Raw genomic sequence first — 11,795 nt, forward strand, 5'->3', positions numbered from 1 at the left:
GACAATAATATTTTACCATAAAACATATAGTTTATATATGTGCAATATGTATTATATATGTGATTTATTTTAATAACTATTTTTCATTTACATGGCATAGTCTATGGAGGCGATTTACAGTGGTAAAATGCGAGTTTGTTTTGAAAACGTTGTTCTGCGACGTTGTTCTATTAGGCAGGCCTACGTGTGTAAAAAATATTTTCAGCTGAAATTCGTCGAAGCCTATGTACGTAGGGCGCGTATGCCTACGTACATTCATAGTTGTATCTTATCTTCTATTTGTAGGCTATCTTTTAAAGCTCAGACTAATAAGCATTTTCTTACATAGCCTATTTGCTGGACAAGGAAATATATTTCCAAGGGAATACGGTGCATTCATTCAGTGGCGCAACGTTAAATCTCTCGACCACTACGCGGGAGACCTGGGTTCGCAGCTTAGCACGAGCGAAAAAAATGAAGCTTATATAGACTGAATTCGCAGACTGTTTTTCAACGTCGACGAACAATTATTTTTTGTTAATGGTTTTTCATAACAAACTATCTGAAATAAACGGATGAATCACAATAGGCTACTAGCCAAATTGAGCCGCCATCTGACAAACTTTGACTAAGCCAGTTAGACTTTTTGCATCTAAAAATAATTATATCATAGAGACACGCGAAAAATAAACGAGCCTAGAAATTAGGCTACATGAGATTTTCCCACTGGACACACCACATCAGTATTGTGCTCGTTGCTACGATATACAGAACTCACAGTGAGTTGACATGGGGGAAAGAAGCAAGCAACATAGCCTAATCTTGATCTCGCCTTACATACTTTCCTAATTCCTACGTAGGGCTAGTCAGACTTTTGTTAAATCTCCAGGGCCAGGTTGCACAAACACCAAAACCAAAGATTGATGATATGAACCAAATATTCTGGAACAGACGGATTTACAACATTGAACGCGATAGGTTATTAGGCTTACGAAAAAGTACTATAGGAATCTTATAGTATTTTGGGACTAAATATTGTAGGCTAGGAACCTTATAGGAATCTTACAGGAATACTATAGTAAATTGGGACATACTACAGAAGTACTACAAGATTGCTATAGAAATACTATAGCGGCTAGAGGATATTATAGAGGTAGGCTATTACAGAACAAAACAGAAGTCCGTGATGCGACTTCCACCGTTTCCTTTCCTGTTCACAACGCATGCAGTCTACATTGAAGTGAAACGTGCAGAACGTTGTCCAAAACAATACAATAACATTGTGTGTTGAGATCTAGTACAATATAGACATCTGTAGACATGAAGTGGCAACTAAAGCCATGATCAGTCATGAAAACGTTGGCGGCTGCAGCCTCATTTAGGTTTTGGCTGGGCCAGCTAGCCAGCCAACTACTTCATCAACCAGCCGTTATTCTCAAAGCAAATGGCTTCGGGGTCTATACATAACACACTATCCATTGCAACATAGACTATTTGAAACCGATCATTCCCCCTCCCCCATACACTCTAGGCTAGGCTACTACAGACATCACCGCGCATCGAGGACAATTAACTGCCTCCCCACCCCCACCGCCTCTCTCTGTGCATAGGCTAGGCTGTAGGCATGGCTATTTAGGCAACTCGTGGAAGAATGCGCAATCATGTTTCATCGCATATGCGCGTTTCAGAATGTTCGAATTCGCCAGCGTGCGTGTAGTTGTGTGAATAGAAAAAACAGAACATAGCCTATATTTATTGATGCCTTGCTTAAAATAAATTCCGCCATGAACAAGTCGGGAATCGAACCAGCAATCATCTGAATGTGAGGCCGAAGCTCTAACCAGTGGGCTACAGTTCTCCTCTACAGTTCAGTGAAAATGTGTAGGCCTATCTCAATGCTGGATCTCGAATTCACGTAGACGTTAGCTTAAATTGTAGAAACAATAAGCCCAAAGCCTTTTTTCAGCAGACATCGCAAACATATCATACACATTCACAAAACGGAGAATATCTTTCTGCTCAGCATAGCTCTCTATCTCCCTCCCTCCGATGTAGCTAGACCCTATAAGATGCTTCTCCCTAAATTAATAAAAAATGTTTTAGAAAGTAGCCACGGTAGCCTGTAAAATGCGGTCTGAAATCCTGGCTACTGTGTAATTGAAACCAGACTGTTCATTGTCGGCAGACTGTTCATTTTCGGCGGCGCAAACAGATAGGCTACCTATTAAATGAATAGAAGTGAATTTGGGGAGTGAATTGACTTTTACCCATTCACTTTTAGAGCATTTTAGTTGAAAGTCAAGTTTGCTTAAGGTTTGTTCAAGAACTCTTCCAGAGTTTTTACCTCAAACAACACAAATCAACACAACTAAATGAACAGATAACTCGAACGTGCTGTATGTCATAATGAAACAACCACAGACTATCAACACGGTCTGACACGAATGATACTAGTGCAAACTGATTTATGACCAAACGATTTGATTCGTGCACGAAGCGCCATCTAGCGATCATTTTGTGTAAGTAACAGCCTCCCAGTCTATGGACTCAGCGGTCTTTTGACCGCCTCGCCGCGCTTTAAGTAGTTCACAACAGCACGGCGCTTCTAGTAGGTCGTCAAAGCGGTCAAATGACCGGGGCGCGGCGCTTCTAGGTATAAGTGGGTCAGAACGGGGCGGCGCTTCTAGTGTTAAGAACAGGAATACCATCTTTTTCTACCATATCTTCGCCTCTCTATGAATGTGCTCGGACACAGAGCTCTGTGAACAGCCAGCCTCTTTAGCAATGACCTTGTGTGTCTTGCCCTTAACCTTGCAGTTCATTAAGCATTATCGCATGAGTGGGAGTGGTGTTGTTGGCCAATATCGCCACGGCTGTGGTTCGCCGTAGGCACGAAGCCGAGGGCTGCCAACAACACCACGACCACGAGTGTGATAATGCTTTTATACAACAGTTCCATTGCCAACAAAAAAATTATACTAGAGTGCATTTTTAGGAAGGATAATTTATTATTTGTCATTGTTTTGTTTAGCCCAGTTCCTCCGCTATGCGAAGTAGACCTAGCTCAGAAAGCTTTTGGTTGCTATGCAACTGCTAACTCAAAGAACATGGAATGCCGTCTCTGGTTAAATCAAAGCGAAGAATCAACCGTCGCGGAGTGATTATTAGCTGTGAAGAGTCACCAGTGGTGATATTGCTTAATATCACCACTGATAGAACGTGTCTCGTCCAATCAGATATTGCTAAATCATTCGACCGGACCTAACTGTTGCATAATTAGCTAATATTCTTATTGTCTGACCTTGTGCAAGGTGTCAATGGTTGTCTTTTGGACAACTGTTGAGTCAGCAGTCTTCCCCATGATTGTGTAGCCTACAGAACTAGACTGAGACCATTTAAAGGCCTTTGCAGCTGTTTTCAGTTAATTAGCTAGGCAGCAGGTATCTTCAATATTGAACCTTTTCACAATATTCTTATTTTCTGAGATATTGAATTTGAGGTTTTCATTAGTTGTCAGTTATAATCATCAAAATTAGAAGCAATAAACACTTTAAATGCATCAGTCTGCGTGGAATGAATGTATACATTATACAAATTTCACGTTTTGAATGGAATTACTGAAATAAATGAACTTTTTCATGATATTCTAATTGTGTGATGACGATTATAATGATGATAATTATGGGATGTGTGTGTGTGTGTGTTGTTTAGGAAGCGTGAGGCGAGCAGTTCTTCTCAGTCGGAGCTGCCTGAGGCCGTGTTACCTGAAGCTGACCCGTCACCTGACCTCCCACACACACACATCACCGCACCAGAGGACGCACACACACACGCCTCAGGTATAGCACACACACACACACACACACACACACACACACACACACACACCACCGCACCAGAGGACGCACACACACACGCCTCAGGTAAAGCACACACACACACACACACACACACACACACACACACACACACACACACACACACACCACCGCACCAGAGGACGCACACACACATGCCTCAGGTATAGCACACACACACACACACACACACACACACACACACACCACCGCACCAGAGGACGCACACACACACACACACACACACACACACACACACACACACACACACACACACACACACACACATCACCGCACCAGAGAAAGTACAAACACACACTTCAGGTAAAGCACACACACACACACACACACACACACACACACACACACACACACACCACCGGACCAGAGGACGCACACACACACACACACACACATATATGTAATATAATGTATGTAATATATATAATCATCACTAGTGGGTACTATTACGTAAGGGATAGCGGCCTTTAAGGTGACCTGTTGGATGGAAATAATGGCGAGGTGGAGGTTGAGAACTAGGACTAGAACGGAGTTGCCTCCGCCGTGCCATTATTTCCATCCAACAGGTCACCTTGAAGGCCGTTATCTCGCTTATCACCCGTTTGTATTGTATATTTAAAATATAGTTTTATTCCACCGTTGCCACTTGCGTAGTGTTAATTTCCTATTCCAATATAAACGTTTACATCGCTATGAATGTATTTCCTAAAAGAAGTGTGTGTGTGTGTGTGTGTGTGTGTGTGTGTGTGTGTGTGTGTGTGTGTGTGTGTGTGTGTGTGTGTGTGTGTGTGTGTGTGTGTGTGGTGTGTGGTGTGTGGTGTGTGGTGTGTGGTGTGTGGTGTGTGGTGTGTGGTGTGTGTGTGGTGTGTGTGGTGTGTGTGTGTGTGTTGTAGAGGAACTGAAGTCCCCAGACGTCCCCCCGGCCGCCCCTCAGAGTTCCGACGCTGTGGTGGAGGAGGAGGAGGAGCATGACTCTGGCCACACCCACACGCATGAAGAGGGAGGGGCCAACAAGGGCTCCACTGAGCAACCTCCAATGGAGGAGAAGGAGGCGGGACAGGAAGCGGGCAACAACCAATCAGGGGAGGAGGAAGAGGAGGAGGAGGAAGGGGTGGAGACGTTCTTCAGCACCATGAGCCACAGGTACCAGGACGCACCTGAGTGAGCGTCGTCATAGCGACAGGAGTGTTGTTGCCGTGGCGCTGGCTGCAGGGATGAGGACTGCTGATGTTGCCATGGCAGCAGGAGAGCTCTTGCCACTGACTATAGGGATGATAACCTGTTGCTCATGTGTGAGATATGCACTTAGTGAGAAACAGCAGTGTGTGTGTGTGTGTGTGTGTGTGTGTGTGTGTGTGTGTGTGTGTGTGTGTGTGTGTGTAGAGGTTGGAGTGTACTCATGCTAGTAAGGGTAGTCATTCTCAGCTGTGTGTTCATGACTGGACCCTTGTGTGTGTGTGTGTGTGTGTGTGTGTGTGTGTGTGTGTGTGTGTGTAGAGGTTGGGGTGTACTTATGCTAGTAAGGCTAGTCATTCTCAGCTGTGTGTTCATGACTGGACCCTTGAGTGTCACTAAGCCCTGGGTTACCATGGGAACTGATGAGGCTAAGAAGATGAGGTCCAGAGGTCCAGAACTTGTGTGTGTGTGCGTGCGTGTATGCATGCATGTGTGTGTGTGTGCGTGCGTGTATGCATGCATGTGTGCGTGGGTGTGCGTGTATGCATACATGTGTGCGTGTGTGTGTGTGTGCGTGCGTGTATGCATACGTGTGTGTGTGTGTGTGTATGCATACATGTGTGCGTGTGTGTGTGTGTGTGTGCGTGCGTGTATGCATGCATGTGTGCGTGTGTGTGTGTGTGTGTGTGTGCATATGTTCATAGCCTTTGTAGCCTAAGCCTATGCTATTATGCAGTGGCACAGTATTCTTGGAGCTATGAGTGTGTGTGTGTGTGTGTGATTTCAGAGATAGGTGTGTGTATTATTGTGGTGCTAGTCCTTCCGTATTGTATTACAGTAGTCCAATAGTATGGCACTGGTAGGAACAGCTGTGTGTGTGTGTGCGTTTGTGACAATATTGTGTGTGATCTGATGAGTGTGTTCTGTGCTTGACCCCCTACACACACTCTCAGGATGGCTCCTCAGCTGTGACTTCACTGGTAATGTGTGTGTGTGTGTGTGTGTGTGTGTGTGTGTGTGTGTGTGTGTGTGTGTGTGTGTGTGTGTGTGTGTGTGTGTGTGTGTGTGTGTGTGTGTGTGTGTGTGTGTTCGTTTACGGCTCTCTGTCTCTTCCTGATTAGTTTGCTCTCTCTCTGCAGTCGCTGAACACACACCTTCATGCACCACTGACAATCTCAACACACACACACACACACACACACACACACACACACACACACACACACACACACATACACAGACACACAGTTCCATTGTCATATCTGGCTAAGGAAATGAGATGAGATTATAGATGCCACAAGATCAAGTCCTTTCTGAGATGGTGCGTGTGTGCGTGTGTGCGTGCGTGCGTGCGTGCGTTTGTGCGTGCGTGCGTTTGTGCGTGCGTGTGTGCGTTTGCGCGCATGCTCTGGTTTGATTTTGGTTTGGTGTTTGCTTTTTTTCTGATTTCTTTTGTTTTGTTTCATACCCTTTCGTGTGTGTGTGTGTGCACAGTTTGTTCTATTTTAATCTGATGTTCTACTCATGTAAATCATCTACTCTGAATCATCTACTCTGAAATAAAGGCATGCCATTGGACTTTGTCCTGACTACTCTCTTGTGTGTGTGTGTGTGTGTGTGTGTGTGTGTGTGTGTGTGTGTGTGTGTGTGTGTGTGTGTGTGTGTGTGTGTGTTCTAGATTTAGTGATATTCCCCTGGAGGAGGACTGTGGGATCCCCACTCAGGCTTTCCTGGACTCTTGCTATGCTATAGTGCCTGTGTTAGGTAGGTCCACTCCTCCCTCAACTCCTTCATCCCTCCCTCTCTATCCCTCTCTCTTTCCCTCTCTCTATCCCTCTCTCTTTCCTGGACTCTTGCTATGCTATAGTGCCTGTGTTAGGTAGGTCCACTCCTCCCTCAACTCCTTCATCCCTCCCTCTCTATCCCTCTCTCTTTCCCTCCATTCTTTCATAACTCCATCCATCTCTCTCCCTTCACTCTTTCATCTCTCTCTCTATCCCTCTCTCCCTCCCTCTACTTCATCTCTTTATTCCTCTATTCTTCTAGACATCTGCATGTTCCAGCGGTGGCCTTACTCTCTTGTGAAATCTTATTGCCCCCTCCTTCTCTTCCGTCTCTCTCTCCCTCTTCTGTCTCTCTCTCCCTCTCTCCCTCCCTCTGTCTACATGTTCCAGTGGGGGCCTTACTTTGTTCTCCTCTTCTCTCTCTCCATCCCTCTCTCCTGCTACCTGCACTCCTTACTCTCTTTATCTCTCTCTCTCTACATTTCTCTCCATCCCTCTCATCTGCTTACTCTCTTTATCTCTCTCCATCTCTCTCTCCATCCCTCTCTCCTGTTACCTGCACTCCTTACTCTCTTTATCTCTCTCTCTCCATCTCTCTCCATCCCTCTCTTTTGCTACCTGCACCCCTTACTCTCTTTATCTCTCTCTCTCCATCTCTCTCCATCCCTCTCTTTTGCTACCTGCACCCCTTACTCTCTTTATCTCTCTCTCTCCATCTCTCTCCATCCCTCTCTTTTGCTATCTGCATCCCTTCCTTGAGCTCTACATTCCTGCTGATGTTCTGTGATGTAAGCACAATGTGTGTGTAGAGGGGTGGGGTAATGCCGCTATCCTTTAGTTCCGTACGCCCACCCGCCCGGCATGTGCAAATTAGAGGCTAGCGTGAACGCTGGGATTTGTAGTCTTTTTGGGAAGAACATGGATGCCACCAGGACAGCAGCTGTCTATTAGTGGTGGACATTTGTCCAGAACACAAGAACACGTCCCTCATTCTCCCTTGTTGGGTATGGTCAATGTGAATGAATAATAAAAACATTTTAGCAACTCAATTTCGCCTATTTCTATTTTAGCTAGTGTCTCTCCAGCCACAATGGGCATTAGCAGGCTAGCTAGTCATTAGCAGGCTAGCTAGTCATTGGTATTGTTTTGTGATACTAGGCTCTTTAGCAAACCGGTTGGAAAACAAGTCGTTACATTGTATTGCACGCACAGCAAGACCGTGCAATGCATGAATTGGTGACCGGATTGAAGCAGCAATGCAATCTAGTGTGTAAAAGCATTACATCGACATTAAAAACTAACAACATGGTACAAATACAAAGATAATTGGGTGTAGGGGTGGAGGCTGGAAGATGGAGGGGTGGTGTAAGGGTGGTGTAAGAGTGGAGGATGTTGTAAGGGTGGAGGGGTGGTGAAAGGGTGGAGGGGTGGTGTAAGGGTGGAGGGGTGGTGTAAGGGTGGTGTAAGGGTGGAGGGGTGGTGGAGGGGTGGTGGAAGGGTGGAGGAGTGGAGGGTGGTGTAAGGGTGGAGGGGTGGTGTAAGGGTGGAGGGGTGGTGTAAGAGTGGAGGGGTGGTGTAAGGGTGGAGGGGTGGAGGGGTGGTGTAAGGGTGGAGGGTGGTGTAAGAGTGGAGGGGTGGTGGAGGGGTGGTGTAAGGGTGGTATAAGAGTGGAGGGTGGTGTAAGGGTGGAGGGGTGGTGTAAGGGTGGAGGGGTGGTGTAAGGGTGGTGTAAGGGTGGAGGGGTGGTGTAAGGGTGGTGTAAGGGTGGAGGGGTGGAGGGTGGTGTAAGGGTGGAGGGGTGGTGGAAGGGTGGAGGAGTGGAGGGTGGTGTAAGGGTGGAGGGGTGGTGTAAGGGTGGTGTAAGGGTGGAGGGGTGGTGTAAGAGTGGAGGGTGGTGTAGGGGTGGAGGGTGGTGTAAGGGTGGAGGGGTGGTGTAAGGGTGGAGGGTGGTGTAAGAGTGGAGGGTGGTGTAAGAGTGGAGGGGTGGTGGAGGGGTGGTGGAGGGGTGGTGTAAGGGTGGAGGGTGGTGTAAGAGTGGAGGGGTGGTGGAGGGGTGGTGTAAGGGTGGAGGGGTGGTGGAAGGGTGGAGGAGTGGAGGGTGGTGTAAGGGTGGAGGGGTGGTGTAAGGGTGGAGGGGTGGTGTAAGAGTGGAGGGGTGGTGTAAGGGTGGAGGGTGTGTAGGGGTGGAGGGGTGGTGTAGGGTGGAGGGTGGTTTAAGAGTGGAGGGGTGGTGGGGTGGTGTAAGGGTGGAGGGTGGTGTAAGAGTGGAGGGGTGGAGGGTGGTGTAAGGGTTGAGGTGGTGTAAGGGTGGAGGTTGGTGTAAGGGTGGTGTAAGGGTGGAGGGGTGGTGTAAGGGTGGGGTGGGTGGAAGGGTGGAGGAGTGGAGGTTGGTGTAAGGGTGGGAGGGTGGTGTAAGGGTGTGTAAGGGTGTAGGTGTGTAAGAGTGGAGGGTGGTGTAAGGGTGGAGGGGTGGAGGGTGGTGTAAGGGTGGAGGGGTGGTGTAAGGGTGGAGGGTGGTGTAAGAGTGGAGGGTGGTGTAAGAGTGGAGGGGTGGTGGAGGGGTGGTGTAAGGGTGGAGGGTGTGTAAGGGTGGAGGGTGGTGTAAGAGTGGAGGGGTGGTGGAGGGTGGTGTAAGGGTGGAGGGGTGGTGTAAGGGTGGAGGGGGTGTAAGAGAGGAGGGGTGGTGTAAGGGTGGAGGGGTGGAGGTGGTGTAAGAGTGGAGGGTTGTAAGTGGAGGGGTGGTGGAGGGTTGGTGTAAGGGTGGAGGGTGGTGGAGGGTGGTGTAAGAGTGGGGGTGGTGTAAGGGTGGAGGGGTGGTGTAAGGGTGGAGGGTGTTGTAAGAGTGGAGGGGTGGAGGGTGGTGTAAGGGTGGAGGAGTGGTGTAAGGGTGGAGGGTGGTGTAAGAGTGGAGGGGTGGAGGGTGGTGTAAGGGTGGAGGGGTGGTGTAAGGGTGGAGGGTGGTGTAAGAGTGGAGGGTGGTGTAAGGGTGGAGGAGTGGTGTAAGGGTGGAGGGTGGTGTAAGAGTGGAGGGTGGTGTAAGAGTGGAGGGGTGGTGGAGGGGTGAAAGGGTGGTGTAAGGGTGGAGGGTGGTGTAAGAGTGGAGGGTGGTGTAAGGGTGGAGGGATGGTGTAAGGGTGGAGGGTGGTGTAAGAGTGGAGGGGTGGAGGGGTGGTGTAAGGGTGGAGGGGTGGAGAGGTGGAGGGGTGGTGTAAGAGTGGAGGGGTGGAGGGGTGGTGTAAGGGTGGAGGGGTGGAGAGGTGGAGGGGTGGTGTAAGAGTGGAGGGGTGGTGTAAGGGTGGAGGGGTGGTGTTAGGGTGGAGGGGTGGTGTAAGGGTGAAGGGGTGGTGTAAGAGTGGAGGGGTGGAGGGGTGGTGTAAGGGTGGAGGGGTGGAGAGGTGGGAGGGGTGGTGTAAGAGTGGAGGGGTGGAGGGGTGGTGTAAGGGTGGAGGGGTGGAGAGGTGGAGGGGTGGTGTAAGAGTGGAGGGGTGGTGTAAGGGTGGAGGGGTGGTGTTAGGGTGGAGGGGTGGTGTAAGGGTGAAGGGGTGGTGTTAGGGTGTAAGGGTGGAGGGTGGTGTAAGAGTGGAGGGTGGTGTAAGAGTGGAGGGGTGGTGTAAGGGTGGAGGGGTGGTGTAAGGGTGGAGGGTGGAGGGGTGGTGTTAGGGTGTAAGGGTGGAGGGTGGTGTAAGGGTGGAGGGTGGTGTAAGGGTGGAGAGGTGGTGTTAGGGTGGAGAGGTGGTGTTAGGGTGGAGGGGTGGAGGGGTGGTGTAAGGGTGGAGGGGTGGAGGGGTGGTGTAAGGGTGTAAGGGTGGTGTAAGGGTGGAGGGGTGGTGTAAGAGTGGAGGGGTGGTGTAAGGGTGGAGGGGTGGAGAGGTGGAGGGGTGGTGTAAGGGTGGAGGGGTGGTGTAAGGGTGGAGAGGTGGAGGGGTGGTGTAAGAGTGGAGGGGTGGTGTAAGGGTGGAGGAGTGGTGGAGGGGTGGTGTAAGGGTGGAGGGGTGGAGAGGTGAGGGGTGGTGTAAGGGTGAGGGGTGGTGTAAGAGTGGAGGGGTGGAGGGGTGGTGTAAGGGTGGAGGAGTGGAGAGGTGGAGGGGTGGTGTAAGGGTGGAGGGGTGGTGTAAGAGTGGAGGGGTGGTGTAAGGGTGGAGGGGTGGTGTAAGGGTGGAGGGGTGTAAGGGTGGAGGGGTGGTGTAAGGGTGGAGGGGTGGAGGGTGGTGTAAGGGTGGAGGGGTGGTGTAAGGGTGGAGGAGTGGAGGGTGGTGTAAGGGTGGAGGGGTGGTGTAAGGGTGGAGGGGTGGTGTAAGGGTGGAGGGGTGGTGCAAGGGTGTTTCAGTTTCATAATTGGTTATAATATCAGCCCGCGTTGAAGGGGGTCTGTCCTGAGGTTGCCGAGGGTGACGATGAATGCTTCTCTGGTTGCCGTGGGTGACGATGAATGCTTCTCTGGTTGCCGAGGGTGATGATGACGCTTGTCTCTCCTCAGATAAGCTGGGGCCCACTGTGTTTGCGCCGGTTAAGATGGACTTTGTGGGGAACATTAAGGTAAGTTCACTCTCACCAGCACACACACACACACACACACACACACACACACCCAACACATTAAAGGAATACGCCACCCAAAAATGAAATGAAGCTAGTCTCGGTCACCCCCAGAGTTAGAACAGTGAAAAAACCCGGTTAAATCCGTCCGGCATTCTCCTGCTTTGGGAGCAGCGATGTTAGCTTTAGCTTAGAACAGTTGCTGTAGTTGAAGGGTGTCAGTGAGCACGTCCTCCAAAAAGTGACCGAGACGTCTACATTTTTTTCTAAATATATCTTGGGAGCCGTGGGTTCAAAACGAGTACAAATCATAATGCAAAATCGAACGAGACATTACCTGGGCAGATCTTTACTTGGAACTATTTTCAGCCTCATCGCCGACGAAGCACCGCTAGCTAGGCGCAAAGTTCTCACGTAGCACCACTTGTGAAGTCTCCCAGTC

The 11,795-nt window shown here is 49.5% G+C and overlaps 1 protein-coding gene across 1 annotated transcript in view; it reads left to right on the forward strand.

The window, feature by feature from the left end:
* plekha8 (pleckstrin homology domain containing, family A (phosphoinositide binding specific) member 8) overlaps nucleotides 1–11,795 on the forward strand; it is a 28,931-nt gene that overhangs the window by 9,505 nt on the left and 7,631 nt on the right. The window contains exons 7-10 of the mRNA XM_062538064.1: nucleotides 3,691–3,818; nucleotides 4,751–5,000; nucleotides 6,712–6,797; nucleotides 11,295–11,353. Of these exons, the coding sequence (XP_062394048.1) occupies nucleotides 3,691–3,818; nucleotides 4,751–5,000; nucleotides 6,712–6,797; nucleotides 11,295–11,353 (523 nt within the window). The remainder of the gene's footprint in view (nucleotides 1–3,690; nucleotides 3,819–4,750; nucleotides 5,001–6,711; nucleotides 6,798–11,294; nucleotides 11,354–11,795) is intronic.

This window comes from Sardina pilchardus, chromosome 6 (genome assembly GCF_963854185.1).
Source record: "Sardina pilchardus chromosome 6, fSarPil1.1, whole genome shotgun sequence".
NCBI classification, from domain to species: Eukaryota; Metazoa; Chordata; class Actinopteri; order Clupeiformes; family Clupeidae; genus Sardina; species Sardina pilchardus.